At 36.7% G+C, this 21890-nt stretch overlaps 1 protein-coding gene across 1 annotated transcript; it reads right to left on the bottom strand.

Moving 5' to 3' along the window:
- Window positions 1-1370: 1370 nt before the first annotated feature.
- LOC130236164 (uncharacterized) lies at window positions 1371-21170 on the bottom strand. Its single transcript, XM_056466786.1, has 4 exons — window positions 20730-21170; window positions 11361-11522; window positions 1540-1574; window positions 1371-1451 (listed from the first exon to the last, which is right to left on the bottom strand). Exons 1-4 carry the CDS (start codon window positions 21108-21110, stop codon window positions 1379-1381), a joined length of 651 nt encoding a protein of 216 aa, XP_056322761.1. The 5' UTR covers window positions 21111-21170; the 3' UTR covers window positions 1371-1378.
- Between the last annotated feature and the right edge of the window lie 720 nt (window positions 21171-21890).

Here is a 21890-nt window from a genome sequence, read left to right as displayed (position 1 = left end):
TAAATGACAAAACATTTTTGGCCGATAAATTTTTGGTGGCTGAAAATTTGGTACATCTCTAATAGCAATACACTTTTAGATTTCCATTGTTGCAAAAAGTCCAGAGCTTATCATTGTTATTGACATAAATTTTATTGCAATTCGATATAATATCGTTTATCGGCCCAGCCTTATTTAGAACTATTAAGAGCAATATATGAAAAAAGTAATGATCAATTGATTCTTTGGCACATTCTAAGTATTTTTATCAGTGCAGTGGAAGAAGGGTTTATACAAAAACCTGGCCTATCGTCAAGTTTTCTTTATGAACCTTATAAGATGGACTAAAGATTTAGCCATTTTCTTTACTATTTATACTGTCATAAAGCGTGAATCATCTCAGACTGCTTTCTTGAACATGACAAGGAGTGTACTCAAATGGCCTCCACAGTCACCAGAGCTCAATCCAATAGAGCACCTTTGGGATGTGGTGGAACAGGAGATTTGCATAACGTTCAGCTAACAAATATGCAGCAACTGCATGATGCTATCATGTCAAAATGGATCAACATCCTGGAGGTATATTTAAGGTGCACCTAATGAAGTGGCCGGTGAGTGTATAATGTACAGCATCATGGTTTCAATTAAAATATAAAAGCATAAAAAATTGGATAACAAGACCCATTATTAGTGATAGATAGGGCACTTATTAAAATGGTCATAATTCCCTCACCCTTTACTCATTTCAGACCTTTATGAGTTTATTTATTTTGAAAAATGTTGCAAACCTGTAACCTTTGACTTTCATAGTATTTGTTTTTCCAATGATAGAAGTCAATGGTTACAGAATTTCAGCTTTCTTAATAATATCTTCTTTAGTATTTAACAGCATAAAGAAACTCAAAGACTTGAAAAATTTCATTCAAATTTAACAGTAAATAATTTTTTAGGTGAACTATCCCTTTAAGACTGGAGTAGTGATGCTGAAAATGAAATACAGAAGTAAATAATATTTTACAAATATATATTAACATTGAAAGATATTATTTATAATTGAGATTGTCATTATGTTTCTGCCTGAACAAAAAATAGACTTCTTTCAATAATATTAACAACTCTTCCAAACTTCTGACCTATTTTGTTCATCAAAAAGAAAATGTGATCAGGCTATTATTTAAATGATGTGAGCTATGACACTAAAATGAAAATGTGCATCTTACATGAACAGCCACCCAAGACTATCCAGTCAGTTTATGCATTTAATAGAAACCAAGAACCAAACTATTAACAACCACTGAACTGTCTTCAACAATCACAAAAAAAGGCAAAACTCAAACCCAAACAGAAACGACAACAAACCTCAAAGAACACAATGTGGGTTTGTGTGGGTTTGATCTCCTTAGTGGTTCAGTCTTACTATGAAGCTGGTTTGAGCAGTAACAGACTGTGTTTTCAGGCCGGAACTGAAGGGTCTGTAATAAAGAGAATAAAAAAAAAAAACATGGTATATGCTACCCAATACCACATAAACAAATATGAATGAAACTGGAGTCTACTTACATGAAAGCGCTGTGTTCATTTCCACTGATGGCCACCTGTGTCAAAAGAAGGTTATAAAGGTCAGATCAAAGGTTTGACCCCTGAGGGACACTCATTAAAAAGTAATGATGTCGGCCTGGTGCCCATTATCACGTTCCAGTAACGTTTTTGGGGCCATTTTTATAGGGTGATGGTGGGCCTGCTGGCTGTCATGGTCAGTGGTGTTTTTGTGATGCTTGTGACTTCATAAAAAGCGCAGGCTCATTACAGGCCACTGAGAAGCAATGTTGCATGTAATAGACGCTTCCTTTAACATTCCAGGTAGCTGTTTGGTCACTGCGGGATGCTGTGGGTGGTATAGATCCACTAGCACATCTAGAAAATACTTGGAAATTACTTTTGTGGAGATCTCATCCTGTCATCACGCTGGTTGTTAATTGCATCATGCGCTGACTGTTGCATTGATAGCATTTACAGTATATGCCAAATACTAAAGATGCACCGATACTATAGATTTCTCAGCAGATAGCTAATTATTAAAAATGATGTGCCCCAAATTTATTCAAGTAATTTGGTGGATGTATCCTTTAGGCCTTAATTTAAATTAATAATAATCAATTGTACAAACTGCTTCAAAGTAACCAATCATAAAAACTTTACTTAAATTAACATTCTTAAAGAAGGTGTCACAGTGGCACAGTGGGTGTCACGATCGCCTCACAGAAAGAAGGTCGCTAGTTTGAGCCCCGTCTGGGTCAGTTGGCATTTGTGTGTGGAGTTTGCATGTTCTCCCCGTGTTCACGTGGGTTCCCTCAGGGTGCTCTGGTTTCTCCACAGCCCAAAGACATGTGGTATAGGTGAATTGGGTAAGCTAAATTGTCTGTAGTGTATGTGTGTGAATGCAAGAGTGTGTGGGTGTTTCCCAGTGTTGGGTTGCAGCTGTAAGGGCATCCGCTGCGTAAAACATATGCTGGATGGGTTGGCGGTTCATTCCACTGTGGCGACACCTGATTAATAAAAGGACTAAGCCGAAAAGAAAATAAATGAATGATTGAACGTTTTTAAAGGAATAGTTCAGCCCAAAACTAAAAGTTACTTTAAAAAGTAGCAGTTACTCAGCTTTATGAGTTTAATTTTTTTGGTAAACACTAAAGAAGTTTTTTTGAAGAATGTTGGCTAGCCACTGACATGTATAATAGGAAAAACAAATACTATTGAAGTAAATGTTACCAATGATTTCCAACATTCTTCAAAATATATTCTTTTGTGTTTAAGAGAAGAAAATTTACTCATGTTGGAAAAAACTGTGACCAGAAAATAAAAATAAAAACACTGTAAACTATGACAATTTTCATCTTAGGGTGAACTGTTCCTTTAAATAATTAACAACATTTTTATAATTAAAAGACCAGTTCCTAAAATTTTATATGTTATTTCTTCACGTTAATGTCAGTAATTAATAGCAAAATCAGATTAATTTTAGCCGAAGTTCCAACTTACCGAAAAATTCAACTATGCAGAGCTTATGAAGTTGTTTTGTTAATATTATTCAGGCATCATATTAAAGTATTATTACTTGTGTATAAATCACTAAATTGCCTAGGACCTCAATACATTACAGATATGCTCACTGAATACAAACCTAACAGACCACTCAGACCTGTAGAATCAAATAAATGATCAATTCCAACAGTTCAGTCAAAGCAGGTTGAATTTGCCTTGAACAACTGCGCTGAAAACACATCTGTTTAGCTGTGCCTTTACTGAATGAGCACTGTGCTACAGAGCTCACTATTAGCACTTTCTTTTTTTGTTCTTTTAAAACCGGTTTTAACACATTTTAATCGTTTTTTAATCGTTTTCATTTTTTATCCGAATCATTTTTATTGTTTGTTTTTATTTTCTTATATTTGCCTTTTTTATTCCGGTTTATGTAAAGCACTTTGAATTACCGTTGTGTATGAAATGTGCTTTATAAATAAACTTGCCCTGCTTATGAAGTACTATTTTTCATCGTCACCCAATTCTAAGCAATTTCACAAAAGACACACTTTCTTTACAAGCAGCACATTTTCTAAGCTTTTCCAACCTCCTTTTGAATGAAAGCACATAAAAAGCGCTGAGTTAATTTACTGATTATTGTGGCAGGCCTACTGAGAAAACTTACTCTTACTTACCAAATAAATATTACAAACATTTATTATATTAATAAAAAATGATGCAAAAAAAATTAAATATTGCCTTGGTGAGCAATTAAAAATAAGAGATCAAAAATCTAAAACAAACAAACAATTACCAACCCAAACTTTAAAACATTAGTGTTTATGCTTTTGTTTGATTCAAATGGTTATTTCTAACAAAATATATTTTGACAAATTATACAAAACACTTGATATCCATGGTAATTTAAATATTGTTTTTTATGTTTAAACTTACTATGAAAACTCTTTAAAACTAAACAATGATTAATAGCCCTAAATGGTTTTACGATAAACAAAACATTCAAAAGTAATACTGTTTTTAGGCAGATTCAAAACAGACATTATTAAATATGACACATTAAAAGCCATTATTTTCAATTGTTCCCTAAAATATCCACATAACTAGCAATACAGCAAACCCCTCCTCTTGATCCTGCATTATTCAGCCTTCCCTAAAGCACAAGTCGACTAAGCCTGCCCTCTAGTGGACATTTATAATATGTTCAAATTAACAAGGACAGGCTTCAGAAACTACATTTCCGTTCAGTCTCCGAACATCCTTCATAATATGATAATTATTCATATTATCCTTCATAAGATTATTATTCCACTCACAAAATTATAATTTATCAGATTAAACACAATGCAGGGAAAACAAATCCTAATAATAACAGGATTAACCTCATCTCCAATAACAACACGGCAATAACTGATAATGTAATTCCTACTCCATAATCATTGCTGTATGATCACATTTTTATTTCATTAAATCAACATCAGCCAATTAGTTTGTCAGCTCAGCGAATGTAACGCATTATGACAGCCACAGGAAAAAGGCCTAAATTGTTTAATCTGCCAGAAAGGAAACACACACACTCACGTTCTGTCTCACACATACATACGCATGCAAATTTAGACAAACACACTCACACAAACACACAGTTGGACACTCAGACACACAAACAGACTCAGACAAACGTGCACAGACAGAAAGAAAGACACACATACAGACCCAAGCACAATTACACTGAGAAGGCGCACACACACACACACACACACACATACACAGTCAGACAAACACAAACACATGCAAAATGACACTCATACTCACACAAACACATTGTAGGACACTCATTCATAGACGCACAGACACACTCATACACTCACACAAACCAAGCATGAAGACAAAGGAATTGTCTGTAGACCTCCGAGACAGGATTGTCGAGGCACAAGGCTGAGAAAGGTTACAGAAAAATTTCTGCTGCTCTGAAAGTTCCAATGAGCACAGTGGCCTCCATCATCCATAAGTGGAAGATGTTTGGAATCACCAGGACTCTAGAGCTGGCCGGCCATCTAAGCTGAGTGATCGGGGGTGTAGGGCCTTAGTCTGGCCGGCCATCTAAGCTAAGTGATCGGGGGAGAAGGGCCTTAGTCAGGGAGGTGATCAATAACCCGATGATCACTCTGTCTGAGCTCCAGCGTTCTTCTGTGCAGAGGAGAACCTTACAGAAGGACAACCATCTGTGCAGCAATCCACCAATTAGGCCTCTATGGTAGAGTGGCCAGACAGCACATACTGTAGCAGCCTGCCTGGAATTTGCCAAAAGGCATCTGAAGGACTCTCAGACCATAAGAAACAAAATTCTCTGGTCTGATGACACTAAAATTGAACTCTTTGGAGTGAATGCCAGACATTACGTTTGGAGAAAACCAGGCACTGCTCATCGCCAGGCTAATACCATTCCTAGTGGTGGCAGCATCATGCTGTGGGGATGTTTTTCAGCGGCAGGAACTGGAAGACTATCAGGATAGAGGGAAAGATGAATGTAGCAATGTACAGAGACATCCTGAATAAAAACCTGCTTCAGAGTGCTCTTGACCTCAGACTGGGACGACGGTTCATCTTACAGCAGGACAATGACCCAAAGCACACCGCCAAAATATCAATGGAGTGGCTTCACAACAACTCTGTGAATGTCCTTGAATGGCCCAGCCAGAGCCCAGATCTAAATCCTATTGAACATCTCTGGAGAGATCTGAAAATGGCTGTATACCATCGCTTTCCATCCAACCTGATAAGAGTTTGAGAGGTACTGCAAAGAGTAATGGGCAAAAATTCCCAAAGACAGGTGTGCCAAGCTTGTGGCATCATATTCAAAAAGACTTGAGGCTGTAATTGCTGCCAAAGGTGCATCAACAAAGTATTGAGCAAAGGCTGTGAATACTTTTGTATTATTATTTATTATTTTTTTATAAATTTGCAACAATTTCACAAAAATATTTTTTCACATTGTCAATATGGGTATTGTGTGAAGAATTTTGAGGAAATAAAAAATCAATTTTGAAATAAGACTGTAACATAAAAAAATGGAAAAAGTGAAACGCTATGAATACTTTCTGGATGTACACATAAACAGGCAAAATTACACACACACTCAAACAAACACATTGTAGGACACCCATACACACTCATCCATAGACACACAGATAGACGCATTTAGACACTCATACACAGGTACATGCACAGACTCAGACACACACGCAGATCCAAATGCACACACATAAATACTCAAACTCACTCTGTACAAGCAAACACACACAGACAGACAACACACACACACACACACACACACACCCACACGGAAAATTACACGCAAAGACACACATAAACACATGCAGACAGTCACACACAAGCACACACACATCCAGACCCAAGCTCAATTAAACTGAGCAGACATACACACACAGAGACACAACACACACACACGCAGTGAGCAATGAGCAGACACACACGCAAACACACAGACAGGAACACACAAACACAGGCAAAATTACACACACAGACACTGACAGACATGCAGAGACAGTCGAACACACACACACAAACAGACAGGCAGGCATACACACAAACAGAGACAGACACACACATATTCGCACAAGCACATACTCTGAGCAGACACACACAGAAAGACAGACAGATACACACACACACACACACAAACACAAGTAAAATTACACTCAAAGACACATAAAACGCACACACACAGAGCACTGGGCAGACACAGACATTCAGACAGATACACACACACACACACACAGTCAAACGAGCACACACTCACATTCTGAGCAGACACACACAGGCAAAATTACACTCAAGGACACAAAAAATACATACGTAGACACACACACACACGCACACACGCACACACACACACACACACACACACACACACACACACACAAAGTGAAGAAAGCGCAGATAAAGCCTGTGTGATTCTGAAAACTGTGTTGCTCAAGGCACTGCTATGATGCTTCGGTGTCAGCCGGTGAACAATCACCTCTCACTCTCTGTGCAGTAATGCAGGACATGACAGCCCAACGCTTCTCAAGCCCGTCAAGCCTTCAGATGAGCGCACACCAGGGATAAAGTCATACTGTGCAGACAGGCACATCAACAGACCAGGCAGCAGCAGGTGATGGGGAACTATGGGGAAACTACTTCAGCATTATGAGGAATTACATATCAAACCAAAAACAATCCGCAACGGCAGAAAAAAGGAAGGTAAATGTTGGTGCTGAAAAGCAAAAGAGACGCATGGTGCATTCAACATTCGGACAAATGTGACAGAAATTGTTTAAAAAATGGTCTGAAATTGTGTTTCTTCAGGGATTTGCAGGTTATCTGAAGGTAAGTTTTCAAGAATTCAAAGAATTAAAAAATTGACTAGAAGATAACATGTTAACATTCTCTATCCATGCACAATTATAGGAAGCAGATAACGAGTTAAAAGTACAAATTAATCTTTGATAATAAAAAAATACTTATTCATTTTTACAACAAACTGATTTTAATAACTTTAAACACCACTGATACCCTACCCTATGATCACACAGTAAAAAAGGTGGCTTTTTTCCACCACAAATGTCAAAAGATTCTTAAATGACACGTTTAGAAAGAAAAATGACAAACCAAGCAAACTAAAAGAGGAAGTGTGAACTTGTTTTCTGTGAAATTACTAAATACATTTCAAAATGTTTTAAGCCTAAACTCACATTTCTTTAGTTTCTCAGAAAAACACATCTTCATTAGACATAACTGTAAATTTATCTTGATTTAAGAAGATTTGGACATATTTATTGGAAAGCAAAAAACTGAGAAAAAGATCCTTTTTTTTTCCAGTGGTTGTAGCATTTAAGGGCGGCACGGTGGCTCAGTGGTTAGCACAGTCGCTTCACAGCAAGAAGTTTTCTGGTATGAGTCCTGGCTCGGTCAGTTGGCATTTCTGTGTGGAGTTTGCATGTTCTCCTCGTGTTCGCGTGGGTTTCCTCTGGGTGCTCCGGTTTCCCCCACAGTTCAAAGACATGCGCTACAGGTGAACTGAATGAACTTAATTGGCCTTAGTGTGTGAATGTGAGTGCATGGGTGGTTCCCAGTACTGGGTTGCAGCTGGAAGGGCAGCCGCTGTGTAAAACATATGCTGGAATAGTTGGCGTTTCATTCCGCTGTGGTGACCTCATATAAATAAGGAACTAAGCTGAAGGAAAAATGAATGAATGAATGTAGCATTAAATAATACAAATTGAAGTTTTGATGCATTAGGACTTTGAGACCCACAAGCACCCTGATTATTGTTACCTTCTGACAGTCAATTTGTTGTAATCTACAGATCATTCATTCATTTTTACTTTTATTTTAATGGTGTAATGTATACCTGGTGCCTATATTGGGCTGATACAGACGTAAATATATAAAAATTATAAAATTTTAAATGTTTTTTTTTAATAAACTTCTTTTTCCCCATCAAATAAAAGCACTGCTGAAATGAAGGGTAGTTCAAAGCTAATTTAAAATATTTATTCTTAAATATTACCAACACATGCATTAATAGTGCACTGTTGCTCACTGTTATTCATGTTTATTGATCAGTAACATTAATATATACAGTTGAAGTTAGAATTATTAGCCCCCCTGAATTATTTTTTTCCCCAATTTCTGTTTAACAGAGAGAAGATTTTTTTCAACACGTTTAAACATAATATTTTTAATAACTCATTTCTAATAATGGATTTCTTTTGCATTTGCCATGATGACAGTGAATAATATTTTACTAGATATTTTTCAAGATACTAGTATTCAGCTTAAAGGCTTAACTAAGCAAATTAGAATAAGTATAAATGTCATTGTTTAACGACGGTTTATTCTGTAGACAATCAAAAAAAAATTTGATTAAGGGGCTAATAATTTTGACCTTAAAATGTTTTTTTCTAAAATCTAAACTGCTTTTATTCTAGGCGAAATAAAACAAAGAAGACTTTCTCCAGAAGAAAAAAATGATAGGAAATATTGTGAAATATTCCCTGCTCTGTTAAACATCATTTGAAAAATATCTGAAAAAGAAAAATTCACAGGAGAGCTAATAATTTTGACTTTAACTGTACATCTTGAACAAATTGTATCTTACGATTAACATCAACAAACATGATTGAGGTGGTGTAAAGGCATTGTTCACGATTAGTTTATAATACTAAATATATTACAAACTGAATAAACAAATAACCAAACTACATAAGTACATCTAAAAGCAATCATACACAATGAAATCACTCAAACCACTTTAGAAGATAATGTCAAATGAAACAGTGACATTGAAGATGTCTCCAAGGTGACAAGTACCAAGGACAGAAGAATGCAATGCCAATCTTATGACACTGCTTCTTCATTTAAGATGGTTTTATTTCACCAGGACAGCGTGTCATTAACTGCACTAACTTTCACAAAAGGCTTAAGCTGTTTCACAGTAAATTGCACTGATCGTATCAGCTTTCCAGGGCGAGAAGACGGGCCTGACAGTGAGTGGGGGAGCTGGTAGGGGAGCTAGGATTTGACCTACCTGAATGGGTCTTACTGACATCAGCAGGTTTTTCAGATGGACCCCAGCGGTTGATGAAGAAAGCCCTTCAACTGACACCAGGTCTGCAGCCTTGCCCATTCACACCCCCCCTTTTCCCCCTCTACTGCTCGTCTGTTTGCCTGGCACCAAGTGGGCACTGCCCATCTGGCCCTCTCCGCCTCTACCTCGCCCCTGAACAACAACCTGCAGCGAGCGCCAGGCACACGCCGAGATGACCAATTTAGTTTGCCCTTCTGGTGTCTGCTGATGTTTTAATACGGATGAGATGCAGCAATGTATTCTTTGACTCGATTGACTAAATAAAGTGTAGACCACTGACAGGGTGGATGGCACTTTTAGTATTACACAAATAGAAATTTTTGATTGATGAACGGTGTGGCTGATGGGTTTGATAGGCCTTCAATTTGGCATGTAATAAATAGTTGAAAAGAATTATAAACAACTGAGAATAAGGTCAGACTATTATTTTTCATTGGAAAATTATTGGTGAGTGTATGTAGGTTTATCATGTAACGCAAGGTGACAGGTTGAGAAAAGTTTTACTTTATTCAAACAACCAGCACATCTTGGAAGCGGTAATTTTGTAAGACTTTAAGTTGAACTTAGCAGTTTAATTATTCTGAATTAAAAACTTAAGCCAATAAAATGACCAGATTTTACTGACAGTAAAATTTTACTGACAGTTAACGAGTCGAGAGACATCATTTTCCCCAGTGTTGCCATGATGGCACAGTAGCACTGTTGCAAGCAGCAAGAGCAAGTACACTACATAAAAATGTCCTGTTAGTGCGTTATGTGAGCAGATTTTGCTGTACCAGTGAGCATATCCAAAGCAAACTATTGAGCAAATTTGTATTTTGACCACAATGCGCAAATATAGTTGATATACAATGAATAGCTATCACAGTGGAGCACTTCTCCCTTGATAATGTTCATTATCAGGATATTATTATTCATTTTCTTTTCAGCTTAGTCACATTATTAATCTGGGGTCAGTGAAATGAACCGCCAACTTATCCAGCACATGTTTTACGTAGCAGATGCCGTTTCAGCTACAACCCATCACTGGGAAACATCCAAACACACTCATTCACACACAGACACTATGGTCAATTTTAGCATAAACAATTCACCTATACCACGTCTTTGTACTTGTGGGGGAAACCGGAGCACCCGGAGGAAACCCACGCCAACACAGGGAGAACATGCAAACTCCACACAGAAATGCCAACTGACCCAGCCAAGGCTCGAACCAGCGACCTTCTTGCTGTGAGGCGACAGCGCTACCCAATGCGCTGCCGCGACGCTCAGGACATTATTATATATAAATTAATACATAAAATTTCCGATCATATTTTCTGATCCAGACTGTGTAAACTTTCAAGAATAAAACCAATTTGAATAATTCATAACATTTACAATGATTTATGGAGTTTCTTAAAAGTTATTATTATTATTACTACTATTATTAATAATATTGTTATTATTATTATTAATAATAATAATATTAGTGGTACTATTTAAAAATAATTGACACAATTTTGTTAGCAAATCAACAAAAGCATTCTCCAAAGAAGTTTTGCTTGTGTTCATTGTCATGGGTAATGTGTAATATGACTATTTCTTATAGTTTAAAATTCCAGATATGTAATTAACAGGTTCTGCAGAATCATATGAATTAAAGAATATATATATTCTGAATTGTGATGACAAGCAGTGACACATTTACCTGGTTCTGTATGGGACAGGTCAGCTTGAGACCGTGTTGCAGAAATGAAGGTGGAGATGAATCCTGAATGAGGGTGACAGTTCGGCGATTGGTTTCAGTCACCGCTTTGGCTTCTTCACTCATCGGTGGTTTGAAATCAGAGCTTGAACTCCCAATTCTAGACTGTTGCAAAAAAGAATAAAACTTACAAAATGAGGACCACATACGGTACAAATTAAGAGACCTATTATTAGTTATGTGTTTGAGTGAATATTAGTAATATTTGTTCTATTGAGGTCTGATAAAAATGTCCTCTGAATTTCAAATTTAAATTTTGTCATTTAAAATAATGGGACAGAAAAACAAATCATTATCTTAGAATGATAAGGTTCTATCTGACATTTTTGTCAAAATTGAGTTAGACATATTCTTATTAAATGACAACTTATTTACATTATGGAATTTTGTTATAAGATGTTTACATTTAAAGACTTTTTATTTAAAATAAAACATCTGTTACACACATACTGTTTCCTAAATGGAATGCAAAAACTTTGAAGCTCAATATCTCAAAATCACTCAGAATGCAGATAGAACCTTGTAATTCCAAGGTGACAAAATTTCAATACATTTATTCCACCCAAAATATTAAATGAAAATATACAGGTATGAAAAAGTTTTTATTTTAGGCAAAAAGCCCTCTGAAAGAACATTTTTCCTTTTAAATTTGGAAGAAAGGTCATTAGAAATTTACATTTTTACTTAAACATGACACAGCATTGTGAATCCAAACAAAATGAGAATTTAAGTGGTCTTTGAATGTGTTAAACAGCTCTACATCAAATAACTTATCTGACATACCTATACATCATATTTTTAAAATGGAGTCTCAAATGTGGAATCACCTTTATTTGATGTAAGAAATGTTGAAGATGCCAAGTTGTCAATTCAAGCAACAAACACAAAACAAGACCAAATGTCATCACCAAAGTGCAAATTTTAAAAGAACTCTATAAGAAAAAAGCTATATGTCTCCAATTAAACAACTACATAAATGCATTATTAACCTCATCCCATCCCTAATGATGTCATGTAGGCCCAAAGATGGGCTCAATCTCTCAGGATGTATTTTTAGTCCACTTGCATATACGTCTTCCTGACCTTCCCATGCTGCATCCACCTTCCTGTTCTCCCGTCGAGAGTGTCCCACCTCCCACCTCAGAGCTTAATGAGCACAAACAAATCAGGCGTCCCCATGACTCTCTCCGCTTCGGGTTGCACACCTCTCTCACGGCCGGCCAGGGCTCAATGTCACACCTGACCACTACACTGCTGCGAAAGCAGTGGGCTTCCCCAGGCCTACAGTCAAAACAACTGGCCTACAGTGATGTACAACAATGGCACTCCCACAGTCTATGTTATGATGTTAGACAGCATCACAACATCTCCTGCAGGAGAACAGACCTGGACATAATTGATTTTTCTCACATGGACTCACATGGGACGGTCAGTGGTATCATAAGAAAATGTGCTGGGATCACGGTCGTTAATGCGTCAATTGACTGCAATTATTGATCTAAAAGTCACAATGCAAAAATGCTAGACGCTTTCTGGCAAATTATAAAGCAACAGCTTTGTTGATGTTGTTTTTTGCAAGAGCGCAGTCGGCTAATGCTACTGCCAAACCTCACCTACTGAGAGCAGACAAAACACAACGTGTGAACAGCCGCCTACACATTCAACAACAGTTAGACAGAGCGCAACAGAGTGGAAAGGAATGTAGGATCATGACATTTCAAACTACTTTTAATTATTTCCTTTAATGCCAATTAAATAATGAGTGTATGTGGAGAGATCTTTATTTCCTCAAAATACTTGTGTGATTGAAATATTAGGCATTTTGTATTTGATTACAAATGTAATTGATTGACTTAATTAGCATAATACTATTTAAAAGGTTTGACTGCTGGCCTTTGTACATTTCGATATATCTCTCTAAAGGTGTTTACAGAAGGATGTTATGATCACACTACATTTATTTAATCAGAAATATAGTAAATACTGTAAGGCAAGGCAAGTTTATTGATAAAGCACATTTCATACACAGTGGCAATTCAAAGTGCTTTGCATAAACAGGAATAAGAGAGACAAGAAAATAAAAACAAATAATAAAAACGATTAAAAACAGATTCAAATGTGTTAAAACAGGCTTTAAAAGAACGAAAAAAGAGAAAGAGATAATAGTGCAATCTGTCTAATGTAGCACAGTGCTCATTCAGTAAAGGCACAGCTAAACAGATGTGTTTTCAGTCTTGATTTGAACGTGCCTATTGTTGGAGCACATCTGATCATTTCTGGAAGCTGATTCCAGCAGCAGGGCAGTGGCGGTTCCAGACAAGCGTAACTGGGCGGGCCGGGCAGGGGCCACTTGCACTTTTAGGGGGCACACTTTAACATACATCACAAACAACTTAAAAGGTATTCAAAGTAATTTTTTTTCATGCCTCATTCCACAGTCTTAATAAACATGCTAATTAAATAACAGACTCAAAATAATCTTCCTTGTTAATTTATTTGACAAGTAACTTTGTATTGTAGGATAACACACGTTTAACATTCAAGTACATCAAGGATTTGCATTTTTGCACCTGTAAACTTTAACAGATACAGTTGAGGTCACATTTTTTTGCCGTCCCATTCATTTAAAATAATGTTTTACATATGATCTTTAATAAACCAAGGAAATTTTCACAGTATTTCCTATAAAACAAAAATAATTGTTATTATAAGTCATAAGTTTTATTTTTTAGAGTTTGTATTGAATAAAAACAGTTTTTATTTAAAAAAAAAAAAAAAAAAAAACTATTTTAAGGCCAGTATTATTAGCCTCCTTAAGAAATATTTACTGTATATTTTTGATTGTCTACTCAACAAACCAGTTATACAATAACTTGTTTTATTATTTTAACTTACCTAGTTAACAATCTAGTTAAATCTTAAAATGAAACTTTAATCTGAATACAACTGTTTTGCAAAATAACAAGTAAAACATTATGCTGTCACCATGGGAAAGACAAAAAAAATAGCTAGTTATTAGTAATGAGTAAAACTATTCTGTTTAAAAATGTGTTGTAAATAAATCATGTGCTGAAGACTCGTGCTTTGTCATGACTGAAAAAAATGAAGGCAAAACTAAACGAGTTGAATATGACTTTTACATCAGCATGACTGAAAACTAAATTTTATCAATGTGTTACATCTGTTCTCTGGTACTTGCCGACTGTCTGTAAATTGAAGACTGCATTTATTAACATATAACTATGTACACTCAATTTCTGATTAATAATAGCCTCTGTAGAGCGGAGGACTTCCTATAAGTGTTCAAATCGCCATTGAAAACAGAAGACTAATATAGTCAACAGTGGACCTTTTGATAGTGTTTCACAACATGAACATGACTGAAGTTGAATTTTTCTTATTACCTGTCAACGTGGGGTTTAACTTCTGATGAAGGCAGGAAACTGATGCGCGCAGCACCGCCACTGACAAAAGTCAAAGGAAAGCAGAGAGAGAGGGAGTGTGCGCGACACAGAGAGCGAGTGTGCGTGACACCGAGAGCCGGTCATATCTCCTTCTGCCACCTATGGCTGATCTCGCTTCTCCGTGGCGTTTTAATCGTGACACAAAAATAAGCCTCCAAATTTAGAACCAAGATTTTAATACTTTACCAGTTATTTGAATGAGACATAAAAACACAAAATACTTGCTAAATATGATTCCAATATAAAAATATGATTTAAAATGGTTTTATTTTTACATCGACATAATAGGTGACAATTGGAAAAGTATTATAAAAAAAAACAAATATTTTATTACATACATAAATATACACTACTGGTCAAAAGTTTTTATGTTTTAAAAATAAGCTTCTCCTGCTCACCAAACATGCATTTATTTAATCAAATATACAGTAAAAATGGTAAAACTGTGAAATATTATTGCACTATAAAATAACTGTTCAAAAGTAGTTTATAATTTAATTTGATAATTTACTCCAGTGATTTAAAAGATGAATTTTCAGCTTCATTACTCCAGTCTTCAGTCACATGATCCTTCAGAAATACCTCTAATATTAATTATTATTAGTGTTTTTATTATAAACATTATGACTATTAATCGTAATAGTAATAAAAGCAATAATGACTGGAGTAATAATTTCATTTGAAACTACATACAATACCAAAGCAGTCATTAATTATTTGTTTAATAAATATTTAACAATTAATTTTTTTTTACATTTAATAAATGTCGCCTTGATAAACAGAATAAATTTCGACCGGTAGTGTATATATTTTAAAATTGAGATAAAATTTGTCTTATTTAAATAATTCCATGTCACCCTTAGGTACTCAAATGTAAAGTAAAAGCCAATTAAAATTATATATACAGTTAAAGTCAGAATTATTAGTCTCCCTAAATTATTAGCCTCCCTGTTTATTTTTTCCCCAATTTGTTTAACGGAGAGAAGATTTTCTCAACACATTTCTAAACATAATAGTTTTAATAACTCATTTCTAATAACTGATTTATTTTATCTTTGCCATGATGACAGTAAATAATATTTGACTAGATATTTTTCAAGACACTTCTATACAGCTTAAAGGGCAATTTAAAGGCTTAACTAGGTTAATTAGGTTAACTAGGCAGGTTAGGGTAATTAGGCAAGTTATTGTATAAGGATGGTTTGTTCTGTAGATAGATTATTAAAATTTCCTTGCTCTGTTAAACATCAGGAGGGCTAATAATTTAAATATATATATATATATATATATATATATATATATATATATATATATATATATATATATATATATATATATATATATATATATATATATATATATAAATCTGACTAATTAAAATATATATAAAACTTTTGTCACACGAATAACAAAATGCAAGCTTTCATTTTGGTGTGGTTTTCATTTGTGGCCAAAAAAAACTCTCTGACACTCCTATACAGGCCTTCACCGCTTTATAAACACGTTTTTGATGCATCGAGCATGAATCCAACTTCAGACAACATTATGCTCAAACATGTCCCAAGGACACCCAAAATCACACCTGCACGATCTGACACAGTGAAAACAGCACTCACTATCTATATTTCGCTGCTCTCAGCACAGTGTAAAGTGATTAATCCCCCCTCCATTGAAATCACAGCCTTCCATTACACCAATCACACACTGAAGCGGCATTATCCCAGAGTGACAACACTTGACAAATTCCCCACTCACCCTCACTCCTGCTTTGTGTTCCCCGTTGGCACGCCTGCTATTATTCCTGATGAAAAATTAATTTCCCTTATCTGCGCCTAAGCTCTTCAATCCAAATCCGCCGTACTAGCAACTCTCTATTTACAGGTATTAAGAGAACGTACACACACACAGCAAAAGATTAATTGCACATCTTCAGGGGGTGACATCCAATTCGGAGCACCTGAGAGATGCTTGATACCGGCGAGAGCGAGAGAGATAACATTGTCAATGCGGATGAGACTGACAGCGGAACAATGTCTCTGGGTAGCATCTTGCTGATCTGTCTTTCAGCACTCTGTCAAATGCAACCTCATCGATTCGGCTGTCTGCAGACATTTCTCCGCAAAAGACATCCCACCACAACCTCTATTAAGACTGACACCCTGTTATCTTCATCGGCCCGCAGAAGCTCACGAAACCTCACGTCTCTGGACAGGACAGGTTATGGAGAGGGAAGAGAAAGAGCGGATAGACTGGAAAGAGGACGGAGTGATGATGAGAAAGAAGAGCGTTGGCTAATGTCGCATGGGGAACATGGAATTCATAAGTGGTGGGAATTAGAAATAGGTTTGGAGGTTTGAAGCTCTATTATATGATGACCATTCATACTTTACGAATATGGATGATGTGAAAATGGATCCGAGTCAATATTTTAGAGATGTATTTTAAAGCATGTTATTAATTACTCAGCCTCATGTTGTTCCAGAATAGAATAGACCTTTATTATCATTGTCACAAGTACAAAGGAATTTTAAAAAGTGCTCACCAGTCAGTGCAACAATCATTTTGTCTATAAAAAAAATTAAGTGCTTAAATTGCATAAAATTAATATATATATATATATATATATATATATATATATATATATATATATATATATATATATATATATATATATATATATATAAATATAAAAGAATATGATCATACATGCACTCCAGACACAGAAATATAGAAACGAATACATAATACACATATGTACACTCACCGGCCACTTTATTAGGTACACCTCACTAATACTGGGTTGAAACCCCTTTTGCCTTCAGAAATGCCTCAATCCTCTGGAAATATTCCTCAGAGATTTTGGTGCATATTGACATGATAGCATCCCGCAGTTGCTGCAGATTTGTCGGCTACACATTCATGATGCTAATATCCTGTTCTACCACCCAAAGGTGCTCTATTGGATTGAGCCTGGTGACTGTGGAGGCCATTTGAGTTCAGTGAACTCATTGCCATGTTCAAGAAAGCAGTCTGAGATGATTTGAGCTTCATGACATGGCGTGTTATCCTACTGGACAAAGCCATCAGAAGATGGGTACACTGTGGTCATAAAGGGATGGATATGGTCAGCAACAATACTCAGGTAGGCTGTGGCGTTGACACGATGCTTAATTGGTACTAATGGGCCCAAAATGTGCCAAGAAAATATCCCCTTTTACACCACCACCAGCAGCTTGAACCGTTGCTACAAGGCAGGATGGATCCATGTCTTCGTGTTGTTAATGCCAAATTCTGACCCTACCACCCGAATGTCGCAGCTGTAATTGAGACTCATCAGACTAGACAACGTTTTTCCAATTTTCTATTGTCCAATTTTGGTGAGCCTGTGTGAATTGTAGCCTCAGTTTCCTGTTCTTAGCTGACAGGAGTGGCACCCGGTGTGGTCTTCTGCTGCTGTAGCCTATCTTCCTCAAGGTTGGACATGTTTTGCGTCCAGAGATGCTCTTCTGCATACCTCGGTTGTAACGAGTGGTTATTTGAGTTACTTTTGTCTTTCTATCAGCTGGAACAGGTCTGGCCATTCTCCTCTGACCTCTGGCATTAACAAGACATTTACGCCCACAGAACTGCTGCTTGCTGGACATCTTCTCTTTTTCTAACCATTATCTGAAAACCCTAGAGATGGTTGTACATGAAAATCCCAGTAGATCAGCCGTTTCTGAAATATTCAGACCAGCCCGTCTGCACCAACAACCATGCCACATTCAAAGTCACTTAAATCACCTTTCTTCCCAATTCTGATGCTCGGTTACAACTGCAGCAGATAGCCCAAAATTCATGGAGTTGCTACGATGTGATTGGCTGATTAGAAATTTGCATTAACGATCAGTTAGATAGGTGTACCTAATAAAGTGGCTGGTTAGTGTAAAATACATATTGCCTCTTATTTTTTTGGCAGCATTGAGAATGGTTGGATGAAAAAGACGTTTTGGAGTCTGTTTGTCTTGGCATGTTTTGATCTGTACCTTCTTCCTGAAGGTTACAGTTCAACCAGGGAGTTCCCAGGACATGAAGTGTCTTTTAAAATGTTTTTGTGCTTTTTTTAAAACAATGGGTGCTGTGTAGTTCTTCCAGTGTGAGGAGAATACAGCCTACAATACTTTGAGCAACGTTGATGACCCTGTGAAGTGCTTTCCTCTGAGCCCCTGGTTCAACGGTTGCACCAAATACATATGCAGTATGTTAATACTTTCAACTGATGCTCGGTAGAAGAACATCAGCAGAACCTGATACCTTCATTCAGGTACAAATGAAGATATTTTAGATGAAATCTGAGAGCTCCCTCATCCACCATAGACTGCAATGGTCCTGTCTCTTTCAAAGTCCGGAAAAATCTATTAAAAAAAAAAACTTCTTCAAACAGACCATATGTTGTCATGGTCAGCTTTCCAATTAGAATGTTATCAAGTTGCGAGAATACTTTTGTGCACACACAACACAACAATAAAGACATTCTTCAACAGTTTCTTCTCCTCATTGTCAGTATAGAGTGCACAATCACGAGAGCGCGATGATATTTATGCATGTTTAGCTCGGTCGTATTGCTGACATACATCTCAGATGCATCTGTGCTTTGTTTCAAAGAGAGGAAGTCATGTGTAAGCATTCAGGAAATACATCAATGTAAATGCTCACGAACACGCACCCTTTTGAATTAAGTCTTCATTTGTGTTTTATGTGCTCACACAAGTATTCTTGTAACTTGATGATATTCCGATTGAACCACTGAAGGTTATATGGTCTGTTTTGAGGATGTTTTTTTTTCTGAACTTTAACAGGTTAACAATTGCTGTCTATGGAGGGTGAGAGAGCTCTCAGATTTCATCCAAAATTTGTGTTCCAAAAATCTCAGGGGAATCTTCATCTGTTTAACATGTTTTTTTTTTATTTTAAATGCATTTGCAAATAAAACTGAAAAAATTAATAATTAATTAATTGACTATTTAGACTAGGGGTGCACAAACTCGGTCCTGGAGGGCCAGTGTCCTGCATATTTTAGTTCCAACCCCAATTAAACACAATTGAACCAGCTAATCAGGCTCTTTTAGGTATACGCTTGTTAAGTAATGACGTGTTGGTGACGTATGTAATACTGTTTCCGGGTCCAAGCCGCCACTCATTTGAACTGAGAAAATCTTCGTTTATGATCACTTTTTATTCATATCACACATTAAAGTGAATTTTATATAAAGGCATAGTGTACACAACAATCTCTGGGCTTGCTGCATCACAAATACCAAAATGAACAATTAAAAAAAAAATGAATCACTTTCTGGCCATCAGATATTAGGCATGGACATATATATTGCGATCGTGATTTTCGAAAGTATTACATTGCTTTGTAAACGTTTATTAATTTCCCTATACAGTTTGATAGAGCGCTTGGACCCGGAAGCCGCTTCGCGTGACGTCACACTTAACAAGCGGATACTAGAAAGCTCCAGGCAGGTTGAAGAAAGTTGGAGCTAATCTATGCAGGACACTGGTCCTCCAGGACAGAGTTTGAGCACCCCTGATTTAGACATTCAATTTAATTTATATGGATAAATGGAAGAAAAGAAAAATATGGACGTAATTTAATCAACCAGAAATTTTTATATTTAGTTTACACATATAAAAGCATGTCATGTTTTAATTTGCAGAATGAACAAAAAATAATATTCACTTATTCAAGCAATGGAAAAGGTTACTATCTAATCTCGAACTTGATACAGGATATTTTAATAAATATAACTGCCAAAAAATAATAATAACTGGTTTTAATGGGAGGGGAAAAAAACATACTTACACCTGTAGTAAAGTGCTGGACAACTCTGCTTTTGGCGGGAATGGGCCCATCAGAAATCCTCTGCTCTATCATTCTCTTCCTTCCTGGCTGAACGTCCTGCAGATCGGCAATACAGGCCTCATCAATACTGTACTGTAGACTCATGTGATCTGCGACCTGCTCCATCTCCTGTAACACCACCCTGCCTGTGTCCGACTGACAAGCCTGATTATACTGCATCTCTGTTGGATTCCCTTGAGCCGATGAAGCCCGATGACATGGAGGTTGAAGTGTGGGTACTAAAATCTGGTACATCTGTTGCTGCGGAGGCCGGGGATGCAATTGTGGATGGCACTGCAGGACGAGACAGTCCTGGGGATTATAGAATGGCTGCTGGGGCATAGCATTTGTAGGGTAAGAACTCAGAAAGCATGGTGGTTTCTGTTGATTTTGGTTGTTGTTCCAGCAGTGTCCAGTGGAAAGATCGGTTTGGAAGTGCTCCAGTCGCAGATGCCTCTTGTTTGTGGCCCGTAAAGATCGCATGCGCTCTTTGTGTTTGATAACCTGCCTCCTCAGGTGCATCTGCTCCTCCAGCTTCTGCATGTAGAGAATATACTCCTCACGCTGAGGATCATAAAACAGACAATAAAATTGGGTATAATCACACCAAGCTCGGGCATTTATTAGTACATAATTTTCTGTAATAATGAACACTTAATTAAAACCAAAATCATTATTAGATGCAGCTGCTCCTGTGTTCTGTTATTGCTTTAGGCGCAGACATTCTGCCAAGTATAATTAGTGTGTGTGTGTGTGTGTGTGTGTTTTTTTTAAACAAAAATCCTTGCTGATATTGGCAAATGTCTGCTGTCTGAACATGACTGAAGGAGGAGAATGCAGATAGAAGCCGGACTGATTGATTTTCAGAGCGAGGCTTTGAAACAGCCCTGACAGTGGCTATTGATTTCCTCCTGACTGCATTGTTAGAGGTAATAATTGGTCTAATGAACAGCTTTCACACAGACTGTCTGACCTTGAGCACGGGGTGAAAGGCTCTATTACCACACTTCCATTTCAAAGTCCAGAAAAAAAGAAAGACAAATTACAGACGCATTGATTTACAAACTATGAAATGATGCTGAATGGTACACCAACATTACATCGCAATTGATAATAAAGCCA

The sequence above is a fragment of the Danio aesculapii genome, chromosome 2 (genome assembly GCF_903798145.1).
Source record: "Danio aesculapii chromosome 2, fDanAes4.1, whole genome shotgun sequence".
NCBI classification, from domain to species: domain Eukaryota; kingdom Metazoa; phylum Chordata; class Actinopteri; order Cypriniformes; family Danionidae; genus Danio; species Danio aesculapii.
This window is presented reverse-complemented; position numbering and strand designations above follow the sequence as displayed.

Bases quoted from the DNA above. Each gene is read 5' to 3' on its own strand.
- LOC130236164 (XM_056466786.1), bottom strand. From the start codon at position 21,110: ATGCCCCAGCAGCCATTCTATAATCCCCAGGACTGTCTCGTCCTGCAG. The intron at 1,575-11,360 runs GTAAATGTGTCA...CTTTTGACACAG, and splicing joins CCTGTCCCATACAGAACCAG to GTGGCCATCAGTGGAAATGA. The intron at 1,452-1,539 runs GTAAGTAGACTC...TCTTTATTACAG, and splicing joins AATGAACACAGCGCTTTCAT to ACCCTTCAGTTCCGGCCTGA.